Below are 26765 nucleotides of genomic sequence, written 5' to 3' on the forward strand. Positions count from 1 at the left end.
GGCGACTGTGCTCATTGCTGAAGTAGGCATTGAAGGACTGGAGGGAAGACATGCCTAGGGAAGTGTTGGTGTGAGAGCGGGTTTACTCCCTTCCCCTGCTTCCCTCATCTCCGACCATCCCGGGAGGCACCGTCGTTCAGAGAGTGGGTCTTCCTGTGGGCCTGTGCATAGAGCTGTGTTGCAGCGGCCACGTTCAGCCTCCCAAGACTCATGGCTCCCTCCTGCACAGGGACCTGGGTTTCAAGTCCTCTTTTGGCTGCAACAGGCAGCAAGGAAGGGCAAAAATGCAAGGGACCCAGCTTTTCATCCCAGTTGCCAGTTGCATGACTGTGGGCAGGTTACTTAACCACTCTTTATGTATTTATTCATTTCAAGACAGAGTCTTGCTTTGTTGCCCAGGATGGAGTGCAGTAGCATGATCTCTCAGCCTCTTGAATAGCTAGGACGACAGGTGTGTGCCACCACGCCAGGCTAAATTTTGTATTTGTAGTAGAGATGAGGTTTCACCATGTTGGCCAGACTGCTCTCGAACTCCTGACCTCAGGTGATCTGCCTGCCTCAGCCTCCCAAAGTGCTGGGATTACAGGCATGAGCCACCGTGACCGGCCTTAACCTCTCTTTAAAATGAGGAGGATGATAGCACCTATCACACGCAGTTATCACGAGGAATAAAGGTCAATGCACACCGTGCACATGGTACATGCTACACATTGATAAAGACCAGCTATTGTGATGACGTCTATTTACTTCTGCTAACATGCTCCCTTGGACAGTGCTCCCTCTCCCTCTCCAGGCTTCTGAGTCCTCCCTCATCTGCAGTGCCCCTTCCTCTTGAGTCAAGCTGGCCTCCCTGCACCCCCATGCCCACCTCCTCCTCGCACCTCCATGCCGCCTCCCACTGTTCCAGCTCCTTGCGGCTGCGTGTCCAGTCACTGGTCACCTTTCGTATCTCCTCACTCAGAGCCTGGTTGGCCGAGCCTGCCTGGTCCAGCTGTTCTCGGAGCACGGCATTCACCTGGGCCAGGCTGGCACTCCTGAATGGGGCACAAGGGATCAGTAGGCGCTCGCCCAGGGGGCCATCCTGCCAGCCCTGGCCGTCCCTGCTGCTCCTCCTCCAGCCAGATGAGAGCACTCTCCAGGTCTCGACTGTGCTCTGTGTCCTGGGTGAGTGAGAGTTTAAAGCATCAGGCTGAGCAGCTGGAGGACAGGGCCTGCCCCTGCCCCACCCTGGCACCCACCCTCAGCCTCTGCTGCTCCAGCTCTCCAGATCTCTCCAACAGCTGCTTCAGCTCCGAGAACCTCTTCTTGTAATGGAGAATCTGGGGATTGGGAGCTGATTGTGAGCCCCAGGGCTGGGGGCAGGGCAATGTGAACACGTGGGAGGGAAAGAGCAGGAATGGGTGGCCTTGAACTTGCCCTGCAGCTGCTGCACAAGCTGGGCCTGCCGCTGCTGGCCCTCCTGGTAGGCCTGCAGCTTGCACCGGTAGGAGGCCTGCTCCTCCTGCAGCTGCCTCCGCAATTCCACGCTCTGCCGTACCAGCCTCCTGGGCTCTTGCGTCTCCAGCTCCCCAGATTCCAGCCACAGAGTCTGCTCCAGCTGCAGGGAAGGGTCATGGGTGAGAGTCCTGGGCCTCCTGGGAAGGCAGGCTCAGGCCTCTGTAGCAGTGACAGGCTGGGCCCAGACCCACAATGCCTTGTAGGCTGATAGCCTGGCACCCTGGGGAGCAGATACATGAGGGCAAGCCCAGGGGCAGTGCACGTGTGCATGAGGCGATGCACCTATTCACAGACACGCAGATGGGGCCTGCGTGGACACATGCAGGTGAGCCCACAAACCCAAACCATGCACGCAAAGCTCAAAGGTGCACCTCGGTCAACCTCAGGGTCCTCAGTACACCATGTACCTCTCCTCCAGAACACTTAGCCCTGTCGTGGTTTCTGTTTATTACACTGATGTCTGTGTCTCCCCACCATGCCCCCATCCCAATGTGAGCTCAGAAAACCTCGATTTTTTCTTCCTCATTGTACCTTAGCACTAGAATTGTGGCTGTGGAATGGCATGGCTCACGCTCAGTAAATATTTCCTGCCATGGTGAATTAATGGCATGAGCTCATGGGAATACATTCAAACAGAGATGTCAATCCACCTGTGCATATGTGAGATTAAAGATATGTACACACACATAACACATACAGGCAACCTCAAACATCCCCAGGGGAACACGAAGGAACCCCTCATATGCACGGCATTAAGATTTGTAACAGGTGCACACAGATGTTGCCCTATACAGTGCCTGCATATTAATGCCCCCTTCTGGCTGGTGCAGTGGCTCATGCCTGTAATCCCTGCACTTTGGGAGGTCAACGCAGGTGGATCACTTGAAGTCAGGGGTTCGAGACCAGCCTGGCCAACATGATGAAATCCCGTCTCTACTAAAAATCCAAAAATTAGCCGGGTGTGGTGGCATGCACCTGTAATCCCAGTTACTCAGGAGGCTGAGGCAGGAGAATCGCTTGAACTTGGGAGGCAGAGGTTGAAGTCATCCGAGATCACTCCACTGCACTCCATCCCGGGCAACAGAGCAAGACTCCATCTTTTATTTATTAATTAATTTATTTATTTATTTATTTATTTATCTCATAGACTGAGCGAGGGTACCCCGACCGGCGGAGGGACGGCTGCGCCCTGCAGGCCGCTGCGTCCGGGCAGGCCCCGGCCTCCTGTCACGCCCCCAGCCCGTGACAATTCGGGCAGGATGGGCCGCAGGACGCGGCGGGGCTTCCGCGGAGCCCGTCGGGAATGCTCTCTTGGCCTCCAGCGCCGGGCAGCGGTGGGTACGGTACCCGCAGTGCCCACAGCGACCACAGCCCGGGGACGTGGCTCCAGCCCGCCCCCAGGCGGGCGGCCTACTTCGCCGGGAGCACGTTGCCTGGGGAACATGGCGAAACTTCAACTCTTAAAAAAACAAAACAACCACCACAACATCAAAAACAAGAACAGAAATTAGCTGGCTGTGGTGACGCATGCCTCTGCTACTCCAGAGGCTGAGGTGGGAGGATCGCGTCAACCAAGATGCCACGAGATACAGTAAGACTGTCTCTCAGAGAAAAAGTCAAACAAACAAAAAAAGAGGCTGTGTAAGAGGTGATCCTGGGGACAGTGGAAAAACACTAAGGTTTTCAAGTGCTGTTAAAAGTCACTAGGCCTTTGGGACCATTGAGCAATCTACAAAGCAGGGAAGCCTAGATCCCTTAGCGCCGCCTGCGTAGTACCACCACAGATAACATGAGAGACCTCCCCCACAGAGACTGAAATTTGTCTCCCGAGGAGACAAGTGACTACAGACATCTGTCCCAGGACAGGAAAAAAGAAAACGAGGTCTCACAAAAACAAAAACAGCTGACCACACCATACAATCACTGAGACCGAGCCTGCGACTATAGGCAAAAAAAAAAAAAAAAAAAATCTGTCTATTATTCATACCATGAAAGACCAGGGGAAAGTGTGAACGCAGTCCCCTACTACTGTTGTGGGAATCAGAAGAACGGAGAGACCAATAGGTGGAACAGGAGGATTTATTGACTGCACTCAGGCACAGCAGATTAAAATCCAAAGGCTGAGCCCTGAACAAAGACAGGGCTTGACTTTATACACACTTCTGAAAGGGGGTCAGCCAGTTTCAATGGCACACCAGGAATTTGATGGCACGAAACTCGTGGGGCAGGCAAGAGGGCTTACAGAAGCAGAAGAAAGGCAGCTAATCAAACTGTGACAGGTCTTGCAATGCAAGTATAGCTGGTGACCTTGCAGCTGCACTGAAGGGAAATCAGGAACTTAACAAAACTTGTATAATTAGAAATGGAAAGGGGGAAAGAGAAGGTAGTGAAGGGATTTGTTGTTTTTACCTCTTATCCTTGTTAGGGGTGGACTGTGTTGAGAGAGTCTCCAGAACTCATTCCTTGGGGCTCTGACTTTTCAGATAGTGTAATTAAGAATCTGCTAGGGCTCTATCTATTGCAGGTCTTGGAGTCAGCCAAGTACAGGAAAACTTGCCTTTTCCTTTTAACTTCTGCCTTATTACTACAAGTTGTGCAGCACACCATGCCTGGTTTTCATCAGCAATGTTTCCTTAGGTTACAGAAAGATTTCTAATCCCGGGAGGAAACACTCCCTTGAAGCAAAAGTGTTCTCCCCCAAAAAATGCAAGGAGCTGTCTTCTTGATAGCCAGGCACATAATTCTCAGGTTTTGCCCCACAGAATCTCTATCTAAAATAGAGCAGTGGTCATGCCTAGTGAAAAGTTTGAGGGAACTCGCCCAACGTTGGGTTTCTTCAGAGCCATATATATAGATATAACCAAAAATCCTAAAAGACACTGCCCTTCATCATTCCATGCTGTTAGACATTTATAGGACCATGGATGGTGATATCGCTTATATGTGATCATATAAATCTTTTCTCTCCTTTCTGTAGTGTGGTTTAAACTTAATCCTTAAAGGACATGTATTTGAATTTTTCAGCTGGTTAGAAACCCAAATATACCAGTCAAAGAAAACTGCTCCTTACATGCTATAGATTTAGCTTTCTTCCTGTACTAAGATGTCTTTTAGATATAGTAAGTTTGTTAAAGCCAAGAGCTCCTATGGAACGAAGTTTGGTGGGAGGGGGGACATTGAGTAGTAAGATCACTCTTGTAATAAAGATGCCACTCTTGCAGATATTGACAACTATTGGGGCCATAAAATTTTTACCAAACATTGGAAAGACAAGATCTGAACAACTTATCATTGCTGCAGTCTCAAATATCACGAAATACCATTATCTCAGGACAATAAATAGACAATAAAGAAGACTCACAGACCAGATAAGCTGTCATGTATCCCCAAACAGGGACTGGATCCTTGTCAACACGACCCAACAGAGATTGTCCCCAGAAATTCACTTCATAACCTCAAAACCAAAAACCCACACTGATGGCAAAAAATAACCATGCAAATAATGAGAGAGAAAGAGAGACAGAGAGCGACCTGTCCTATAGCCATACTCAGTGGGTAAAAGCCAAAGAGCTCAATTTCTGCTCATGATACTTAATAGAACATAGGGAACATGAGCCAATAGCTCAATGGGTGCAGATCTGCACCAAGTGCCTGTTGGACGCAGGATTCTACTGTCTCCAATAATATGTCTCAGATGGACTAATTTTTTTCTTTTTTTGAGACAGAGTCTCGCTCTGTTGCCCAGGCTGGGGTGAAATGGCGCGATCTCGGCTCACTGTAACCTCCGCCTCCCGGGTTCAAGCGATTCTCCTGCCTCAGCCTCCCGAGTAGTTGGGATTACAGACACTCATCACCGCGCCCCGCAATTTCTTTCTTTCTTTTCTTTTTTTTTTTTTTTTTTTTGTATTTTTAGTAGAGACAGAGTTTCACCATGTTGGTCAGGCTGGTCTCGAACTCCTGACCTCAGTTGATCAAAAGTATGTGAGGTCAGAAAATATACCCTGGGAGAGGCTGGCACAATGCCCAGAACCGCCATCACTAGGCCTCGGGTTTTCTTCTGTAGTGGAATACTAGTATTCATGTAGTTCAGGGACGAAACCAATTAGATAATTCTGGGATTTAAAAAGAGATGCATTTACAGTGCTATTTGAGAAGGGGTATTAAGGAATTTGCCAGGGCACTGACGCGTGTCAGGCATAAACCACAGGTTAAGAGAGAGCTAAGTATTTTCTGTCCATGAAGGTGATAAGCGAGGGCCTGAAGAAAGAGGGACGGGGGAGGACACTGGCCCCAGAAATAGGAAAGGGCTGCTTGGGGGTGCGAAGGATGAGTCGGGGTGCTATCTAGAAAGTTGCCTGGTAATGGATGTAGGATGTTGGAGCGAGACATCAAACATGAAGCTGTCGCTTAAATAAAGTCTGAAGAAAGACTAGATACACAGACAGCAGGAGATAGTAGAGAAACTGGACCTGGCTCCTCATAAAACTTCCCTCCTTCTATCTGAAGGAGAATCGCAGCCCATTTCGGCCAAGACAGGTGAGACTGCGGTTCTGACGTGCGGGCCTCGAGGAATATGCGCTAGGGCACCTGGCGGCGGGTAGAGCCTTTCCCCTACGCAAAGTAAGCCTGTTATGTCTACAACCCAACGGGGACACTGAGAGCCCCAAAGGCCCTGCTTTCTTCCCAGAGAACAGCGCCCTACTGAATAGTTTCTACCTGGCTCTAAGAGGTGAGAACACATTCCCCGCTAGCACAGAAATCCTACAATCTCCTGTGGGGGCTGCGCTTGGAAGCAGAGGCTGTGTAAGAGGTGACTTGGGGGGTAGGAAAAAACACGAAGATTTTCACAGAGCGTGAGAAACCAAGAGACTGGAGAACGCGGACCAATCACCGCAAAAAGCAGCCCCGGTAGAAAGGGAAGAGCTGAGCGATCTTCACCCTAGTTAGTTTGTGTTACAATGTCAATAAGGCTGATGCTAGCTTTTTCTCCTACCGCGAACAGGAGACCTGTTACTTTCTATTCCCCTGCTTTCCACTGTAGGATTAACGATTAAGTCTAAAACGCTAAACCTCGTACAAAGAAAGAGAAAAGAAAAAAATCACCCTTAAGGTACAGTCTGTTCTTCAAACTATACAAAGTCAGGGGAAAGCGCGAACGCAGTCCCCCACTACCACAAATTATGCAGTCGAGTTTCCCACATTTGGGGAAATCGCAGGGGTCAGCACATCCGGAGTGCAATGGATAAGCCTCGCCCTGGGAAAACCACCTTCGTGATCATGGTATCTCCCCTGCCAGGTAAGTATGAGATCTTATGCCGCTGCCCCGTCACAGCCTCATACGCCTCGCTCTTTACACACACGGTCACTTCCCCTGCGCACTCCCGAGACCTTGCCAGCCCTCACACACAGCTGGGATTTTCAGTTCTGATCAGCGGTCCTAAACCCGTTCCCACGGCACGGGAACTCCTTCGTGGCGAAGCAGCAAGTGGCGAAGCAGCAGCCCCTGCGCTGCCTCATCTACATAGAAGTCGCCCTATCCGTGATGTCACCGACAGTGCCTTGCCAAGTCCCTGTCTGCCTTTCTGCCACTCAACCGACCAATCCGCTGCCAGAGCCGGCAAGGGGAAGTGACGTCTGTCTCTCCCTTTTTCCCTCCCGCCCCTGCATCTGTTCTCTTCCAAAGAAGCTGATCCTTATCCTGTGTTGAGGAGCAACCTTTCGGAGACCAGATGGAGCCGGGCACCCTTCTTCAAATAATGGCTTTTAATTCTCAAACTAGAGTGTTTCGGATTACAGAAGAAACCGGTTCTCTTCGCATCCTTATCCTTGTGATGTAGCATTCCACTTGCAATTGGAAGCCGTTTAATATCAGAGAGAAACCATATTTATGAAAGTAAAGAGGCTGCTCAGATGACTGCAAACCAGCCTTCCTTACTGGTTTTATCACTGGTAATGTTATAAAGACAGTTGTCCAGTTACATCAATCTTGTAGGTTTGTTTGTTTTTTTTTTTGATGTTGTTGGTTTTCTTTTTTTCCAAATTCAGTATTGTAGAAAAATATGCTGCCCCAGAAGAGATGATTGGACACTCTCAAGCATGGTGTTGGACTTTGTCATCTCTTGCACAGCCATCTCCACACCTTAGCGCTTACCTCATGTTAGTTTTTTATATTCTGCAAAGACAAAACCAAAATCATCCAAATTTGACACAAATACCTGGGATACATCTTATTTGAGAAGTTTAACAAATGTCTGGATCATCTTTTCTTATATATTACACAGGAAACACTGAAGTAAGCAAAGTTGGAATGCCCAAGTCAATGACCATTTGAATATTTACAAGTAGATTTGAGACAGGAATACTACCGGGTGGTCACAGGATAACTAATTCTAGGCAGCAGATTTACATGACTTGAGGCTATGGGCTGTTAAGACGCTGAAAAACCAGGGTGTGGACCAAGCTGGCTAAGACTGAGTGGACCCACTGTGGTGCTGGATTTGATGGAAGTTTTACCTAGGCCCTCATTATATGCTCATTAACATACTAAATCACACACCACCCAGTGCCATGACAGTTCTGAGACCAATATTTGATGTAAAAATGGATGGCACAACAGTTCCGAGAAATCTCCACCTTTACCCAGTAATTTTCATGAATATTCCACTCCTTGGTTAAAGAAACCCATCAAGATGAAACCCCAGAACCCATTGTTCTCTCTCGAGTATGCCCGAGCTCCCCTTTCTTGAGTGTGTACTTTTTGCTTTGCAATAAATCTCTTCTTTCACTATTTGCTGACTCATCTTTGACTTTGTTCTGGAGATGGTGTCAAGAGCCTGGACACCACGGCTGGGGTCGAGATCCCACCAGTGTCCGGGGACCTCCCCCAGCCCACCAGTATCACGTTCTATTCCATTGTTCAAATCACAAAACATCGAGTGGAGAGTTCTCCTTGGAGACCATAAAGTGAAGATTCTGTGGTGTGGTGGCCAGTTAGGCCACTGGAAGCTTGGCAAAATATTGAAAATGAGGGATTAGGTGACAGGGTAGTAACTGCTGAATACTAAATACTTGATCCAGGCCCCATTCCCTGGAGATTGACAGGGAGACACATTGTCCAGGTGGTAGTGGAGAAATACTTTCTGGGTATCTGACCAGCCTTTGTGGAAAGAACTGGCACCGTAATGCAGATGTAACTGCCTGATGGGCTCTTCCTGCCCAATGTACACACAAAATCAATTCAAGGAGACCATGGCGCTGCAGGAAACAGTTTCATTGACACAGGCCAGCCACGACATGTGGGAGACAGAGTTATTACTCAAACCAATCTCACTGAAGGCTTGGAGGTAAGAGGTTTTTCAAAGATAGTTTGTTGGGGAGGGGGCTAGGGCTTGCGCGGTGCTGATGGTTGGGGATGAAATCACAGGTGTGTGGAAAATGGCCCTTCTGCATGGAGTCAGCTGCTGTGTGGGGGCTAAGGGACTGGTTGATTTTCGGGCCAGATGGTGCCATCCAATAGTCAGAAATGCAAAAGCCTGAAAAGACATCTCAAGAGGCCAATCTTGGGTTCTACAATAGTGATGTTCTTCACAGCAGTAATTGGGGAAGCTGTGAATCTTGTGACTTCTGGAATAATGGCTGGTAATTATTTAATGAGGCATACATCTTATCAGGAATCAGGCCCCTTTCATCCTCCTAACTTGGCGATCTTTCATTAGTTTTACAGGGGTAATTTATTTTTGGGGAAGGTTATCATTTAAACCAGCCTTTTTGGCTGTCCCCAACCATTTTGTCACCAGGGATTGGTTTCGTGGAAGATACTTTTTCCATGGAAGGGGGTGGTGGATGGTTTCCAGATGAAACTGTTCCACCTCAGGTCATCAGGCATTGGTTACAGTCTCATAAGGAGTGCACAATCTGGATCACTCACATGAGCAGTTCCCAATAGGGCCCGAGCTCTGATGAGCATCTAATGCTCATGCTGATCTGACAAGAGGCAGAGCTCAGGTGGTAATGATTGAAAGCCTGCAGCTCACGTCCTGCTGTTCAGCTGGGTTCCTAACAGGCCATGGGCCAGTACCTGTCTTGTGGCCCTGGAGGTTGGGGACCCCTGATTTAAACTATAAACTCGATTTTTCCCAAAATTAGCTTGGGAGTAATTGCATAGGAATGAGCAAAGACAGCTAGCCGGTGAGGCTAGAACCAAGATGGAGTCAGCCATGTCAGCTTTCTCTTATTGTCATAATTTTGCAAAGGTAGTTTCTGAAGGACTACACTGGACACTTGTTAAAAACATGAGACAGATTTTATTGTATGTACTACAGTAGGCAAGAGAGACCAGCAGAGAACTGTGCTGAACCTCAAATACAGCAGGAGGAGTTGAAGATTATAGCCAATTGGCAAGATAAGAAAGTCGGTGGATGGAAAATTACTAAGAGGAACTTGATTAGCTATCAAAGGTGGTTGCGAAGACTCTTGCTAAACTAGACTCAACTGTATTGTTTCCTAAAATTGGACTTGGCAGGCGAAGAAGTAACAGAGAAAAGGGCTCAGAGGAAACTACTAAGGTTTGGTCAAAGATTGGAGTCCTTGTCAACTCTACATTGAAGCTTCTGCAAATAAACAAAGACTAACCAAATGAAAAAAAGCAAAGGCTATTTATTCTGAGCTTGCTATAGCAGGGAGTCAGTCACTGTTATTTGCGTTTTGGCAGAGACTTGAAGACAGTCATAAGGGTGGGAAAGCTTTTTAAAAAGAAAGGCTTCAGGGGCCGGGCACGGTGGCTCATGCATATGATCTCAGCACTTTGGGAGGCCCAGGTGGGTGGTCACGAGGTCAGGAGATCAAGACCATCTTGACTAACATGGTGAAACCCCAACTCTTCTAAAACATTTACAAACAATTAGCCAGGCATGGTGGCAGTCACCTATAGTCCCAGCTACTCCAGAGGCTGAGGCAGGAGAATGGCATGAACCTGAGAGGTGAAGCTTGCAGTGAGTCGAGATCATGCCACTGCACTCCAGCCTGGGTGACAGAGCGAGACTGTGTCTCAAACAAACAAACAAACAAACAAAGAAAAGCTTCAGGTATGCTTGGATTGGAGGCTGTCAGCATGGTGAAGCTCTGGATAGATGAAGAAAATCAAAATATTTTACCCCAGAATATATTCCTTTGGCATATTTTAAGATGCTGTCAGAGAGCCAGCAAACAGAAGTAACTCTGCAAAACTGTCTTTTGTAGGGGAAATTTACACCTGCAGAGAATCTGCATTAATCCAGCATTGTCTTGTCAGGACTGAGAAATAAAAATAAGCCCTAGTCCATACAACCAACTGAATGGACTCCCTCTTGGCTGACAGGACTGCAGAGAAACCTCGAAAGTGGTTTCTGGATGTGGCAGGCTAGGAGGTTAGACATGCCACCTTAAAACCTCCCCTCACTAACTGCCATTATGAGGCAGGAGAACAGCAGAGGGAATTGGAAGTTGGAAAAAAGGCAGAGTGAGTGAAAGCAGAAACAAAAGCAAGGTGATGGTGTGGGAGAGCAAGAAGCAAGATAAAAGGCAGAAGTTGAGCAGCCAAAACAAAAAGTAAGATTTAAAAAAGCAAGCAAGGCTGGGCACGGTGGCTCACGCCTGTAATCCCAGCACTTTGGAAGGCCAAGGCAGGCAGATCACCTGAGGTCAGGAGTTTGAGACCAGCCTGGCCAACATGGTGAAACCCTGTCTCTACTAAAAATACAAAAAATTAGCTGGGCATGGTGGTGCACTCCTGTACTCCCAGCTAATTGGGAGGCTGAGACAGGAGCATCGCTTGAACCCAGGAGGCGGAGGTTGCTGTGAGCCAAGATTGCACCACTGCACTCCAGACTGGGCAACAGAATGAGACTCTGTCTCAAAAAAAATAAAAAATAAAAAATGAAAAGAAAAGCAAGCAAGGACCCCATGGCCGGCGAGATCCAAACCAGTAAAGTGGCAGCTCCTCAGAGATAGGCATGTGCATTAGAGAAAAAATGTATCCTTAACATGACTCCATATCATAATCAGCTCATTAAAACTCATGCATATGGACTGCATATCATGCATGTAGTTAAAATTATGGGATGGAGGCAATGTGCAAGCACACAAGGGCCAAAGTAACTAAGCAACCCACCTATCAATCAAAAGGCAAACACTGGCTAACAATTAGACATCCTTGTGAAGAGAAGATAAAAAGCCACACATACAAAGACCCAAAGTACACCAAACTAATACTGATCTCACATCCCAGAGGTCAGCCCACTCTCCCCACTCCGAGAGTGTTACTGTGCTTAATAAATTTTTGCTTTGCTTTGCTTCTTTGTGTGTCATATACAGTTCTTTGGGACACCAAGAGCCTGGAAATGCATGGCACCATCTTGTAAGAGTTAGGATTTTTTTTCCTAAGGTTTAACAAACCAAGCCTTTGGAAAGATTTGCTTCACCACTGTTATCAACCAACAGCCTGATGTTTCCCTCCCTTTTGTGGTTTTGACAAAACAAGCAAGCAGCATTCCCTCCTGATGAGAGACCACCGACCTAGGAATGATTCTGGCCAGACTACAGAGGACGTACAGCAAGGGTTTTCATGTCCTCTGCCTCAGCTTTTGACATCAGAGGGCCACAAACTCCACTCTCAGATGATTGCTAATGCCACCATTTTATGCACATGGGCCCCATGGAGAGGCACGCAGCTCAACTGCACACCTGCACATTTTCCTCTTATAAACATTTATATTGGAATATTATTTGGTACTGCTCCCATGAAAGATAATTTGCAGAATGGACTCAAATTAGAAGCATTATGTAAGCAATATAATGTAGCAATGGCGCATCCAGCTCTCTACACTATAGAAATGTCTGCAGTGTAAACATTTCCACAATGACCAAAGATATCTGTACAAGAATGGTGACTGCAGCATTCTTTGTAACCCTAAAACCATGAAACTAACGTCATCTCAAAAACATTTTTTTTTTTGAGATGGAGTCTCACTCTAATGCCCAGGCTGGAGTTTAGTGGTGCCATCTCAGCTCACTGCAGCCTCCACCTCCCAAGTTCAAACGATTCTCCTGCCTCAGCCTCCCAAGTAGCTGGGATTACAGGTGCATGCCACCACACCTGGCTAACAAAAATATTTTGAAAAAGGTTAAATAAATCACGCATAAACTGAGGAAAAATACTGTTTTCAAAAATGATGGAGAAGATCACTATCGTGATGAATGATTCCACTGGTCACATTATTGATAGAGCAATCAGGAAACCCAGGCTCATCCTGGAGGTAATAGTGGACTCCCACTACTAAAATATGAAAAAATGGAGGTATGTAAATTACTCGTTTAAGCGTATAAGGGACTGAATTAGAATTTTATCACACCAGAAGTGGGTTCCTAGGGTCTCTGTTTCAGGATTCCTTAGTTACACAGGTGTAAAGCCGGCATTTCAGGAGATACCCGGTTAAGAATCTGGTGGGGAAGGTGGGGGTCCTTGACATGCATCTGTCAGAAATTAGTGGCTTGGGACTTCGGGAAGATAAAATCTTCCCCATTTATCCAGTGATTGACAATGTGTGAATGCTTCAAAAGTTCCAATAAGCGTCCCTGGGTGGGCTTGAACCACCAACCTTTCGGTTAACAGCCGAACGCGCTAACCGATTGCGCCACAGAGACAAGCGCTTCCGACTCTACTGGGCATATAGGAAGGGCGCACTCACTGAACTTCCTCCGTTCCGTCTATTCTCAGGGCCCGCCCGGCAGGACCACTGAGCAAGGCCTTGGAAAACCAGAGAGATTAGAGCGGTGAGTCGCGCCGGTCACGTTGGACACCTGCGCGTTAGGAGATTCTGGAGCCAGAAGAACAGCCGAATTGCCTTCGCCCGCCCTGCCCCTCCCCTGCTTCAGAAGCTTCCAGAAACTCCCCGGTGGGCGACCCAGCCCGAGCCGCCTGGGGGCCCAAGGGAAGCTGAACGCCCTGCGGGCTCCGGGGATGGTTCTTCCCGTTCTTTGCGCCGCCTTCACCCATTGAAGGAGCCTGTGCCCACCCTGCCCAGTCGCTTTCAGGGCCGCTGAGGAGCTTCCGCTGCCATCTTCAGATCTTGTGTTCCTCACAGGGGCTCCACCAGGGCAGGGATGGTGGTGAGGGTCGCTCGTGGGTCCCCTGGGGGGAGCAGCGTCTGGTACTCACCAGGGCTCACGACTAGGACTTGTCGAATGAATTGATCGTGGCCTTTAGCTTTTAGTCCTTTGAAGAGCCCTGAGAGCGGAAATCAACAGATTTTTTTCCATGGGGAAGTTCCTTTCACAAAGCGTTGATTTCTCAGCACCCCGCAGGGCGGGCAACTGGCAGGGCCCCCGTCGCACCTTCTGCGCGGTGGAGCCGCGGGGGCTCAGCTGGGCGGTGGTCCCGCCGTGGGGCTGTAGGGCGAGAGCAGGTAAAGGGAAAAGAAAAAGCTGGGAAAGAAGACGGGGAGCGGTGGACCAGACATCCAGACCTCCTGAAATGCGCATGCAGAGGCACAGGCGGGATCTTCTGGAAGTGAGAATTGTTTTGGTTGTTTTTTTATTGTAGCAGAATGGGGAAATGGAGAGAGAACCTGAAAGAGCCCCAAACTCGAGGACCTATTGCTCCCGAAGAATAACATCTTCTGGAAGAACCAGACAGAAAACTAGGCGTCTGGGAACCCTGAAATCCTTGCAGGAGTAGCATCATCATGACCCTCTGTGTTCCTTTTGGCAAAGGACTTGCCTCCATTGTTTGTTTGTTCAATTGTCTGTCTGTTAAATAAATAAAACCCTTTTCATATATCTTTGAAATTATGTTGATTTTATTATTTTATGATTATAAATAATGCTGCAGTCATCATTGTTGTACACTCTCATTGGCCACTGGTGTATTTCTATAGGGTGGATGCCTAGAGGGTAGTTGTTCCAGCATAGTGTTTGCATAGCTTTTATTTCATTCCATTATCTTTCCTTTGTTGCTTTATTAGCTATAACCCTTTTCTTATTTCAGAGGCTGCTTTAGGGTTTCTGGGATACATCTTTAATTTACCATAGTCTGCTTTCTACTATCACTATGCCTCCCTTTCTGGCCTTTATCCTAGTGTTATGTATTTTTACTTTATGCACTGTAAGATTTAAAAAGTGATTAATTCTTACTTTTATTTATTACATCAAATATTTTTTGAAAGATTTAAACTATAAGAAAACGTGTAGTACATGCTTTCTAAATGCCATCTCCAATATTCGTTTCTCTGAGTAGGTCCACATTTTTATCTGGTATCCTTTTGCTTCTGCCCGGAGAACCCTTAAGATTTCTTGTAGTGTGGGTTGGTGAATTCTTTTAGCTTTTGTATGTTTTTCAATGTCCTTATTTCATTCACAGTTTTGAAATTTTATTTTTGCATAGAATTCTAGGTTAACTTTTTTTCTCTGGGTACTTTAAAAATGTTGCCATTTAGGAAGCATTGTCATTTAAAATATCATCTTTCTTTCCTATGTTTGTAAATATGGCGTAAAGCCGGTTTCTTCTGCTGGTTATACAATTTTCAGAATGCGTATTTAAATTTAAAATATTAAATTGTACTAAAAACCTAAAAATATGAATCATGAATGTCCTAGATTCATCTTAAGTTCCAACAGTGCACTGAAAATGTGCCCAACCTGAGGGTCAAACCTACCTGCTGACGTGGAATTTGTGTTTGTGAGAGCCTAGTGATTTTCCTCACATCTGAATGTCTTCATTGCAAAAGGAAACGTTTTTCTTTGCAAAAATACTTTAAAATATTCGGACTTCAATTAAGTGCATTAAAAACAAATTTCTCAGTTGCATCCCTGAAATCCATCGAATGCCCGGGAGAGAAAATCAAGTGCTTCAGGATCAAGAGCTAAACGGGGGAGGACAAAGCATGGCTTCTTCACTAGGAGTCAAGCCAAAGTCAACTGATTTGGTCTCCAATGGAGAATGGAACTCGGTTCACCAGCGATGTGAGGACACGGCCCAGAGGAGGCAGACTTTCTCTTCATGGTGCCTTCAGATAGGAAATCTAGGATTTTCTTTCCCTTTGATCTACTTCCAACTCTCCCTTTCTATTTCTTCAAGACCTTTTTCGGATCCCTGGCTGCGAAGGACCTAAGGGGCCAGTGCCCTTCCCTACCGGTCCCTCCTTCACTAGGTGTCTTCAGAACCCAAACTCACCCGGAACATTACTGCCCGCTTCAGACAGCGAGAGGACCAAGGAGGGCTGTGGGTGGGGTGGGAACCACAGAGTCACGCGCACCTGCGCCCGTGGGTTCCTAGCAAATTGAATAAATGCCCCGTGAAGCTTCTCTGCAGGTCAGAGGGAAGGGGAGGGTGGCTGCCGACCTGGCGGGAGAAGCTTCAAGAAGCGTCAGGGTGACCTGGCCCTGTCCCTGGGCCTTGAAGACAGGCCTGGCCAGGCCGATTTTGACGGGTAGGCCCAAAGAAAAGGTTCAAGGATGGCCCAAACCCTGACCCCGAGATTAAGGCTCTTAAATGTCTGACGGTTTTGAGAATCGTCAGTAGAATCGATCCTGCCTGTATCAGGAGACTCCTTTGCCAAAATTCAGAGACCAAGAAAGAGAAAGATTGGGCAGATCAAAATCTGTAATTAACCAAACAGGAAACATAAGTTTTCTGACAAATTGGATGTGTGCTGTGAGAAAAAGACTAGCCTCAAGGAGAACCTGGTTTTTTGGCTTGAGTGTAGGGAAGAATGGAGTTGCCACCAACAATGGTGCATTGAAACGGCAGGTGCATCAGGCTGTAGATGTGAAGGAATTAAAAATATTTTACCCCAAAATACACGTCTTTGACATATTTTGAGATGTCTCTTCAGAAAGCCAGCTGCAGAGGTAGCCTTGCAAAGTTGTCTTTTGTCGAGGAGATTTGCATCTGTAGGGAATCTGCATTGATACAGCCATGTCTTTCCTTGTGCAGATCTAGGAAAGATTAACAGAGAGTCTGACACCTGTAAAGGTCTGAAAGAAACTTTTAGGGTTTATTCTTTCTGAGAACTTCAACCTGTAAGGTTTCATTTACGTATTAAGACCACCTTTGCTAGCCGAGCGTCATTTTCTCTCCCTCCCATCACTCATCTTGCCCACAATAATTGGATATACCTCTGACTCTGATTGCACCTGGTTTTGGCCATGCTTTGAGCCATCATTCATTCTGTTACCTCGAGATGGTATATAAGCTTCTGCATCCCATTGTGGGTAGGGGAGGGTAATCACTCTGTGACTCTCCCCATGCACATGTTAATACATTTTATGCCTTTTCTCCAATTAATCTGCCTTTTGTGACTTGATTTTTGAGTGAAACTTCAGAGGGTTATGAGGGAGGGTTTCCATTGGACCCTACAGTTTTGGAGCTGTAAGCAGGATAGGAAAGCTCTGCTCTTCTGGAAGCTGCAGTGAAGAACCCAGAATCTGATCAGCTGTCATAAGTGTAAGAATTTTTTTACCAGCCAGGCTCCCGGCCTCCTTCTCTGTGTGGAATCTCATCAAGTGGACAGTAAAAATCGCTGTTTCTTTCTTTTCCCTCTCCAAAATCTTGATTAATTGGAGAAAAGGATTTGTGTGACTAGTCTTGGGTGTAGTGACTCTGGTGTGCTTTTTGGTACTTTGTGTACCAATTCTTATTGTTTAATCCCTTTCTTCCCTGAAATTGTCTGTTCCTTTGTCTTTGTCTCTATGTGTTATTCTGTCATAAAAGGGGGTACCGGTTGAGGTTCCTTCTTATCTTACTTTATGTCCTTGAGAGCTTGACTTGTGACCAAGTAGGAGCACTTTCTCTCGGTTTCCACTATCTGTAAAGAGGTGGTATCTTTCAGGTCATACTAGGAGGCCTGTCTGAAAATGGCTGGGAACCCCAGCACCCTTTTTGTTCTGACCATGTCAAGATCTTGGGGTTTGTCTTAAGAAGTCCCATCCCTTTGAGGCTTTTGTCATCTCAACTCTTGTTGCCTGGTTCGTTCTAGGAAAGCTCAATCCCAAGATGGCCTACATGGTATTATAGATTCACAGGTCTGTGACTGGAAGCCTCCACAAATTTGTGGGTTACTGGAGGCAAACATCATCCTTACCCATCTGTGGTCTACTCTTTGCATTGAACTTTTTTCTTGCAGGGGAATCTTTGGGATTGCCTCTTCTATGCCCTTCCCTGGAAGTTAACCTGGAAAATGACATCCTGGGCTTTCCACAAAGAGCTATTTGGTTGAATTGCTATTGCAATAATTACACCATTGGAAATTCCAATTGCCAATGGCCTGAAGATGAATCCCTAATATTAGACACCTGAATTTAAAAAAAAAAGATTTTAGAGATCTCTTATTTTAACAGTTGATAGGACGATCAAATTAAAACAAACACACATAGTAGTGTCATGGCTACCCTGAAAAATTCTCTTGACAATATTATGTGTGTTGTGTAGGGAAAAAATTTCTCTTGACAAAATTAAAGAGCAAAATTTTATCCAAAACATAGTTAAAATTCTTCATAAGCTCAAACTGCCTGCTCTGGATCCCTTCCAGGATTCACAGTAAAGTCTGCTCCACCTTGCAGTTCGGTACTGAACTTCTGTGGTTTGCTGCCATAGCCTGGGCTCCATTTCCAGTCAGGAACACAGTTTATTTTGGCTTGATCTTTCTGTGAGTTTGGACTTTTTGGAATATCCATTTATTGATCCTTTTCCCTTTCACGGGCAGCTTTTGTTTGTTTGTTTATGAAGACAGAGTCTCACTCTATCACCCAGGTTGGAGTGCAGTGGTGAGATCTTGGCTTACTGCAACCTCCGCCTCCCAGGTTCAAGTGATTCTCCCACCTCGGTCTCTCAAGTAGCTGGGATTAGAGTCACCCACCACCACGCCTGGCTAATTTTTGTATTTTTAATAGACACAGGGTTTTGCCATGTTGGCCAGGCTGATCTTGAGCTCCTGACCTCAAGTGATCTGCCTGCTTCAGTCACCCAAAGTGTTGGGATTATAGATATGAGCCACCCCTCCTGGCTGTTGGCAGCTTTTGATTTCCTGTCCTTCCAGCTTGCAAAGTTTCTGATGAGAAATCTGTTGATAATCTTATTAAAGATTTCTTGCACGTGACCAGTTGCTTTTCTCTTACCAATTTAAAGATTCTCTGTCTTTGACTTTTGAAAGTTTGATTATAATGTGTTTTGTTGTAGGTCTCTTTAAGTGTATCTTACTTGGAGTTTGTTAGGCTACAGTGTTTATATTCTTGTCTTTCATCAAATTTGGGATGTTTTCAGCCAATATTTCTTCAAATATTCTCTTTTGCCCTTCTCTCCCTCTTCTTTAGAAATTCCACAATGCGAGGCTGGGAGCGGTAGCTCATGCCTGTAATCCCAGCATTTTGGGAGGCTGAGGTGGGAGGATCACCTGATGTCAGGAGTTTGAGACCAGCCTGAACAACATGGAGAAACCCCATCTCTACTAAAAATACAAAATTAGCCAGGCATGGTGGTGCATGCCTGCAATCCCAGCTACTTGGGAAGCTGAGGTGGGAGAATTGCTTGAAACCAGGAGGCAGAGATTCTGGTGAGCTGTGATCATGCCATTGCATTCCAGTCTGGGCAGCAAAAATGAAACTCCATCCCCCCTCCCACCCCCCCCAAAACAACAACAACAACAAAGAAATTCCACAATGCATATGTTGGTCCACTTGATGATCACTTAGGCTCTGTTCACTTTTCTTCAATCTTTTTTTATTTCTGTTCCTCAGACTGGATGATTTCCATTGCCTTATCTTCAGGTTCACTGATTGTTTCTTCTGCCTGCTCAGCTTTCTTCAAATTTGACTTTGAATCCATCTAGTTAATATTTTATCAAAGCAGAAATTATTTCGGAAAAGCCTCCTTCACATTGCAGCCGTTGGACATGATAATACATGTGATGTGCTGCCATTTGTTGAGAATCATGTGAAAATTAAGCTTCTGCCCCATCACAGTAAAGTTCCAGCCCTGAGTCCCCACGGTTTTCTCCCTAGGCTAAGATAGAAAGGAAGAACATGAAATGTGCAGAGAGCATTCTCTTAAGCAAACATATATAACCTGCCTAAATTGTAATTATTTCCTGGAAGAGGATGCACCTCTAACTTCTACAGGCAGATCATAGATTTCATTGTCCAGCTGTATAATGAATTCCTCTTCTCAGAGAAGAATACCAGAGACTCCCCTCAGCTTGCCTGAATCAAAATTCCAGAGGTAAGCAGTGAAAGGCCACAATATGAAGTCACTCTCAGATGAGTTCCTTCTCTTGTCACACCCCACAGCAGAAACAAAAGAGGACGGGGAGGCCAGAGCTGCTCAAAGCCTTATAACCCACAATTCTCATAGTTATTCTCAACTTAGAGAGGGCTGCTTTCTAGATGCTCCCCCTCCAGGCCCGCAGACTGCTAGGCTCCAGGAATAAGTAGCTCTGAGAAATATACTATTTAGCTGCAAGCCACACTCCACTATTGCAAATTGGAGAAAAGAAGCACAAACGTAAAAGGTGAAAAGATTTAAGAGAACAACATGGGGAAATCCCATCTCTACTAAAAATACAAAAATTAGCCAGGCATGATGGCATGTGCCTATAGGCCCAGCTACTCGGGAGGCTGAGGCAGGAGAGTCATTTGAACCCAGGAGGTGGAGGTTTCAGTGAGCCAAGATTGTGCCACTGCACACTAGCCTGGGTGACAGAGAAAAACTCCATCTCAAAAAAAAAAAAAAAAAAAAAAAAAAGAAAAAAAGAAAGAAAAAAGAAAGACAGAAAGAAAAGATTTAAGAGAACAAATATTTTAATTGAATACATTTTGTCCAGATTAAATCAACTTTCCCCTAGAGTACTGAAAGAATAAGCAATCATAATTTAGATTCTAAGTTACTGGCCTTTGAGAAAATGTGAAAACCAAAAAGGTGCCATAAGCCTAAAAAGGAGCAAAAGTCCTAATTTTCAAACTGATGACAATAAAGCACTAAAAAATTAAATCATCATAGTTCATCTTGGTCCTTGGCAAAATACAAATGTATTGATTCAAATTGTAATATCTTAGCTACCCTATTGTGCATAGCTCTTACCACTGAGGAGAAAAACCAAACCCAAACAAAAGTGTGTTCAAGTTGGCAAAAATGTTTACAAATCTGCAAAATCTCTTCAGCCTATCCCTTAAACTCCAGACTTGGTATTTACTAAGTTCTGCTGTGTACAACACCCACCTTAATATCCATTCTTGCACAAGTTCTGTTAGGTATAAGCCAAGATGACATGAGATTTTTTTTTTTTACCCTCTCATGCCTATGTTTGCTTTTGCTTCTGAAGACCCTTCTGAGTAAGGACTATCCTCAGACTACTGGAGTCACTTAGTCACAAGCTTGCCTGAGGCTCAGAGCTGGCAATACCTGGGAGTTTATGTCAATTCCACAGCACCCAGCAACCCTGCCTGCAAAATATTGACCCATGATTGACAGGTGCAGGTGCATGAAAGCCCAGCTCCTTGACCTGAGGGGCACCTTTGTGGTGAATTAGCTTTAGGAAAAGGGAAACCAGAGACCAACTTTGTAAAAATGCAGACAGATAAATAGAAAGAAATCTTTGCCTTGGAAGTCCAGTTGAGAAAGAGAGTGATTTACTTGAGACTCTGAAAACAGAGACAAAAATCTTTACTTTCTCATGGGAAAGAAGCCTGTGGTGAAAGAGAAACAAAGAGAAAGGTAGGAAATAGGGTAGGTCTACTCAGTAGCTTCAAACCACTCTGTCATATTATAAAGCCTGGTGAGGTTTTAACTAACACAAGTGCCTGGACTCTACACATAGAGATTCTGATTGAAATGCTTCCAGGTGGGTGGAAGCCACTAGTAGTCTTAAAAAGCTCCCAAGTAATTTTACCATGTGACTAGAAATGAAAAGGACAATCTATACTAGAATCTGAAGTAACCAGTATTGAAGTGCCCCAAATGTGCAGCTACCTCATAGAAAAGGCTTAACACCACCCATTGATGGAATTTGCCTTCCTCTCTCCATGGTCTTGTCTGCATAGCATGGAAAATAGAGAAGAGATAAAGAGGTAGATGGAGAGATTGAACCTGTAATTTGCCTGTGTAGAGCAGTTTCTCAAACTTTTCTGACCACAAGATGCAGTGAGAAATATACAATTATTTGTGATCAGTTTTTTTTTTTTTTTGAGATGGAGTCTTCCTCTGTTGCCCAGGCTGGAGTGCATTGGCATGATCTCAACTCACCACAAGCTCCGCCCTCCTGGGTTCACACCATTCCCCTGCCTTAGCGTCCTGAGTTGCTGGGACTACAGGCACCCACCACCATGCCCAGCTAATTTTTTTTTTTTTTGTACTTTTAGTGGAGACGGGGTTTCACCGTGTTAGGCAGGATGGTCTCGAGCTCCTGACCTCCTGATCCGCCCGCCTCAGCCTCCCAAAGTGCTGGGATTACAGGCGTGAGCCACCGCACCTGGCCAACAATTCTTTTTTTAAAATGAACAGAGCATCAGTGAATGATAGTGCAAGTTTAAGACACCTAATAGACAAGTTAAAGGAGTCCTCCAGGCAGAAGGAAACTGACACCGGATGAAAATCTGGATGAAAAAGAAAAGACACTAGAAATGACATCTACATAGGCAAATATATAATTTTAACATCTGACTGTTTAGCCGGGCACGATGGCGCACGCCTGTAATTGTGACACTTTGGGAGGCCGAGGCAGGCGGATCACTTGAGGTCAGGAGTTCGAGACCAGCCTGGCCAATATGGTGAACCTTCCTCTCTACTAAAAATTCAAAAATTAGTCAGATGTGGTGGCCCAAGCCTGTAATCTCTGCTCCTCAGGGGTCTGAGTCAGGAGAATCGCTCAAACCCAGAAAGCAGAGGTTGCAGTGAGCCAAGACTGTGCCACTGCACTCCAGCCTGTCTGATAGAATAAGACTTGTCTTAAAATTACCACCACCACCACCAACAAAAAAAAACCAAATACAAACAAAAACACATCTGACTCTTGAAACAAAAGTAATAGAGATGGATTGTAAGGTTTATAACAGGTGTAAAGTAGAATGCATGACAATAGCATAAAGGCAGGGAGTGGAGTTATGTGAAGAGGTATGATGCCACTTGAAGACAGACCGTGATGGGTTAATTTTTGTGGAAAGCAAGGCAGAATTTTTGAAGTTTGTTTCTTCAAATACTTTCAGTTTCCCACACACACAACCTAGTTTGTTATGCAGAGATCTTATTTTCTAGGAGACTTGGAGGGGGACCTTCTGCTTTGTGTCTTCATGGGATGCACAAGACACTAGGGAACAGTGTTTCACTTTTCAATACAGTGATAGGTCTGAAGAGATAGATAAACCTGCAATTTTTGTTTTTAATGAGATGGGATTCTCACTGGTCTTGAACTTCTGAGCTCAGTGGAGACTTCCCCTACGTCGGCCTATGGAAGTGTTAGGATTAATAGGCGTGAGGCACTGCGCCTGGCCACAACCACCGACATTTAAAATCACGTCCCTGGGTGGGCCCGAACCACCAACCTTCTGGTTAACAGCAGAACGCGCTAACCAATTGCGCCACAGAGACAACATCAACTGCTTGCTTTCATCTCTATATAGATTAAGCAATCACTAAACCCTAGGGGTTGCCATTTGCTTTCTGCAGGACAACTGTGCAGACTACAAAGCTTCGGAAAACCGGAGAGGCTGAGTCGACTAATCGTGTTGTTGCTCGTTAGAAACGCGTGCATTGCGTGACTCTGAAGTCAGAAGGGCGGCCGAATGTCCTTCACCCTGCGTTGACCCTCGCCTGCTTCAGAAGCCAGTGCCTCTGGAAATGCCTGGATCTGCGACCCCAGCCTGAGCCAAGTAGGGCGCAAGGGAAGCCGAACTCCCCGACGGCTCTCATGGTAGCTCATTCTGTTTTTTTGCGCCGCCTTCAAACAATCATCTGCTCCGCTTGCTCTCCCTTCACTCAACTCGGCTTCAGTAGACGGGGTCGGTGGGGCGGGAGCGGGAAAGAGGCAGGGGAGTCAAAAGGAAAAACGTGAAAAGGAGGAGGGAGAAGCAGGGGAGACCAGGATGACACAATGGGACAGCCCAGGATGCCCGTGCAGAGGGCACCGGCTGGATGCAGAGAAGATGGGACATGTATCAGAATGGAGAGGGGGAAACCGGGAGAAGATGTGAGAGAAAATCACAAGAACCTGTAGCTACCCGAGAATGAAGTAAAAATCGCATAATGTCTTTACATTAATAAAAAAAAATCGGGGGACAAGGCGCGGTGGCTCACTCCTGTAATCCCACCACTTTGGGAGGCCGAGGTGGGTGGATCACTCACTTGAAATCAGGAGTTCGAGACCAGCCGGGCAAACATGGTGAAAGCCCGTCTCTACTACAAATACAAAAATTAGCTGGGCGTGGTGGCGCACGCTTGTAGTCTCGGCTACTCAGGAGGCTGAGGCAGGAGAATCGCTTGAACCTGAGAGGTGGAGGTAGCAGTGAGCCCAGATCGTGCCACTGCCCTCCATTCTGGGCGACAAAGCGAAATTCTGTCTCTCAAAAAATATATATAAATAAATAAAAGAGGGGTGGGGAAGCAAAACGATGGGCAGTAGGTGTGGGGCGCCTTGGGATTCTATACTGGTTAGTAGTCTGCGTTGTGCCTGCAGCAACCTCTGTTCTAATCTGAATCCTGGTACAGTCAGACTCTATCTTGGACCCAAGGGGGGCGAACCCACGTGTCTTTTGGTTTGCTTTTCATTCCTGCACCAGTTGCGGCCTTTATCTGCAGCCAGAAAGCCGGAAAGCAGGGTTTACCACTGGCCCCACAGCGCCATACTGTCTGGGGAAAACAAGGAAACCCAAGAGAACACAAACAATGTCCCAAAGAGAAACTTTCCAAGTGCTCTATGCCTCACCGTTTAGCAGAAAATATCAAGCAACTCTCAACCTAGCTGGCCTGTAGCTTCCACGAGTGAAATAATGCATTTATTGCAGTCTTTCTGGTTGAGATATTTCAAATATTTGATGGAGCTTTTAATGAGAGAGAGAGACACTCTCGAGTGTGGAAGAAAAAATGAGGGGATGTGAAGATGAGGCGACTTTAGGACGGAAAAAAAAAAGAGACAAGGCAGCCATGTAAACGTTTTCCGGTGGGCGTGAGGGGATGTCAGTCTTGAACCCCCTTATGTCAGGTAAAGAGCGCAGCCTCTTCCAGCACAAACACCGTTTCCCACACTGAGGAAATCACAGAGATCAGCAACTCTAGAGTGAGATGAAGAAGCTTCACTCTGGGAGAACCCCCTTCGTGACCACGGTCTCCCCCTGCCAGGTAAGTGGAAAGGAGCACATGGCCTGCAGGGACAGCACAGCCTCCTCGCCCTGGCCGGTCGCTCAGGGTCACCACCCTCCCCACTGCCGCCCCTCGCCATTCTTCCAAACCACTCTCCACCAAAGATTCCACCGACGGTCACCCCACAAGACAACCCAGGCCGCCTCTCAGCAGCGGCTCCGGCCCCGCAGCCACCGCGCCCTCTCACCCCCGCGGTTCTGCCCGCTGCCTCTGTGCACTTCACCTCCCTGGCTCCCGCTGTCCCCCGAGCTTACAGTGGACTCGGGGTTCTTTGAACCCCTCTTGGGAGAACTGAATGGAAAAGGGGGAGCGTGCGCAAGTGCTCGGTAGAGTGTAGACATCGTGGGATTTCACTGTGGTACCATCGCTTCGACGTCTTAGTGCTGATTTTTACACCTGCCTTCTGCTTAGGGCGCCGGCAGCAGTTTTCCATCTGTGCCTGCTCCACCTGCTGTCCTTGTTGGGTCAGCGAACATCGCCTCCCTCTACCGCTCAATCAGCAAACGGGACCGCCCTCGAGGACCTCACCCGCCGCTCACCCCCTAGCAAATTCGCTGGCATCGCCTCCGGTCGCCTCTTCCGAAGGCCTAACGAGCGCGTTAGCTGCCAACGGAGGGGAGGAGGCTCCGCTGACTGGCCGGTGCCCGTGTCCGGGGCTGGCACAAACGCCATGACTTGGCTTGGCCTCTCTCTTAGTTATTCGCAGCTCAGCCCGATAGGCGCCTCCGAAGTGGCGACGGAAAGAGGGTGAGCTCATTGGGTGCAGCTCCACGGGGGCTGGCATCTCTGCACGGCTGTGTACACCTGAGCGAGACGCTCAGTCGCTCTCTAAAGCCGCTTCCGCGGATGAGGGACACGGAGATAAACAGGAGCGGTGTGTCGTGAGAGGTGGTCCACCAGGACTTGCCCTCCTTCGCCCGGCTTTGCCCCTCGCTGCGGAGACTGTTCTGCCTCTGGCCCTTGGAGCAGGCCCGCTGACAGCCTAGTGAAGGAAGATTCCTGCGGGAGGGCGGCCAGTGCAAAACAATTCCCTGACCGGGAATCGAACCCGGGCCGCGGCGGTGAAAGCGCCGAATCCTAGCCACTAGACCACCAGGGACACACGGGAGGGAGCTTTCTCTCCTTTCTTCGGCCAGAAGCGACACTTTCCCTGAGCTCTGGAAGGACTTGGGCCTTTTGAGGGTCGCTCTTTGCTCCTGGAGTCTCTCACAAGGCCATTCCCTCCCTGCTTTCTTCAAAAAAAGAGCCTGCAGGCGACACACTGAGGGCTCCGTGAGGGACACCGAATCCCGAGTCCTGGAGCGAGTTGCAGCGACCCGGCCGCAGCTCACCACTGAACTAGAGATGCGCCTTTGCGAGGCGGCAGCAAGTGACCAGCCGGTCGTGGGTCGCCAGGTCCGGAGCCGCGCACCAGGTTGCCAGGAGGAGGCGGGAGACGGGAGGCACCCGGGGTGAGACGGGGGCACCCGCTGCATCATAAAGGACCCAGACGCCAGCACCCTCAACATCATAAGGAATCAGACGGATGCGGAACCGAGACGGGCTGGATGGGAAACTCTTTCCAGGAAGGCTCCGGGGCCCTCAGCTGGTCTCGGACCTTCCCCTGCAACCTGTGACACCTGCCATTTTCCCACCTTAGGCGATGGCAACACCACCCTTCTGTTTGCTCCGGGCAAAACTTCCAGAGTTCCGTCTGACGCTGGAGTGTTTTCCTCCGATCCAAGAGCCAACTGGTCATCAATTCGTTATTTCCCGTCGGCTAAGTGCGTGGGCATTGAGCTTCACGCGAGTCTCTCCACCTCTGCGGAATGGCTACTTCGGGGAAGGGGAGGGGCCCTCCGGTGGATTGTAAGGCGTTTAGCAGCATCCGTCGCCTCCGCTGACTAGATAGATG

The 26765-nt window shown here is 47.3% G+C and overlaps 1 protein-coding gene, 1 long non-coding RNA gene and 3 other non-coding genes across 5 annotated transcripts; all 5 read right to left on the bottom strand.

Annotated features, from left to right (window-relative positions):
* Positions 1-6636: 6636 nt before the first annotated feature.
* Positions 6637-8414, bottom strand: LOC129006501 (uncharacterized). Its single transcript, XR_008492012.1, has 2 exons — positions 8252-8414; positions 6637-7669 (listed from the first exon to the last, which is right to left on the bottom strand). It is a non-coding gene; the product is annotated as an uncharacterized LOC129006501 (long non-coding RNA).
* Positions 6638-6801, bottom strand: LOC129022558 (U1 spliceosomal RNA). Its single transcript, XR_008496466.1, has one exon. It is a non-coding gene; the product is annotated as a U1 spliceosomal RNA (small nuclear RNA).
* A 4688-nt stretch (positions 8415-13102) lies between the features above and the next one.
* On the bottom strand, positions 13103-13176 carry TRNAN-GUU (transfer RNA asparagine (anticodon GUU)). Its single transcript has one exon. It is a non-coding gene; the product is annotated as a tRNA-Asn (tRNA).
* A 2940-nt stretch (positions 13177-16116) lies between these two features.
* On the bottom strand, positions 16117-26379 carry LOC134737828 (uncharacterized). Its single transcript, XM_063649031.1, has 2 exons — positions 25126-26379; positions 16117-16467 (listed from the first exon to the last, which is right to left on the bottom strand). The coding sequence occupies exon 1, from the start codon at positions 26377-26379 to the stop codon at positions 25579-25581; it is 801 nt and encodes a 266-aa protein (XP_063505101.1). The 3' UTR covers positions 16117-16467; positions 25126-25578.
* Positions 25899-25970, bottom strand: TRNAE-UUC (transfer RNA glutamic acid (anticodon UUC)). The gene has a single exon. It is a non-coding gene; the product is annotated as a tRNA-Glu (tRNA).
* Positions 26380-26765: the final 386 nt, after the last annotated feature.

The sequence above is a fragment of the Pongo pygmaeus genome, chromosome 1, assembly GCF_028885625.2.
Source record: "Pongo pygmaeus isolate AG05252 chromosome 1, NHGRI_mPonPyg2-v2.0_pri, whole genome shotgun sequence".
Lineage (NCBI taxonomy): Eukaryota > Metazoa > Chordata > Mammalia > Primates > Hominidae > Pongo > Pongo pygmaeus.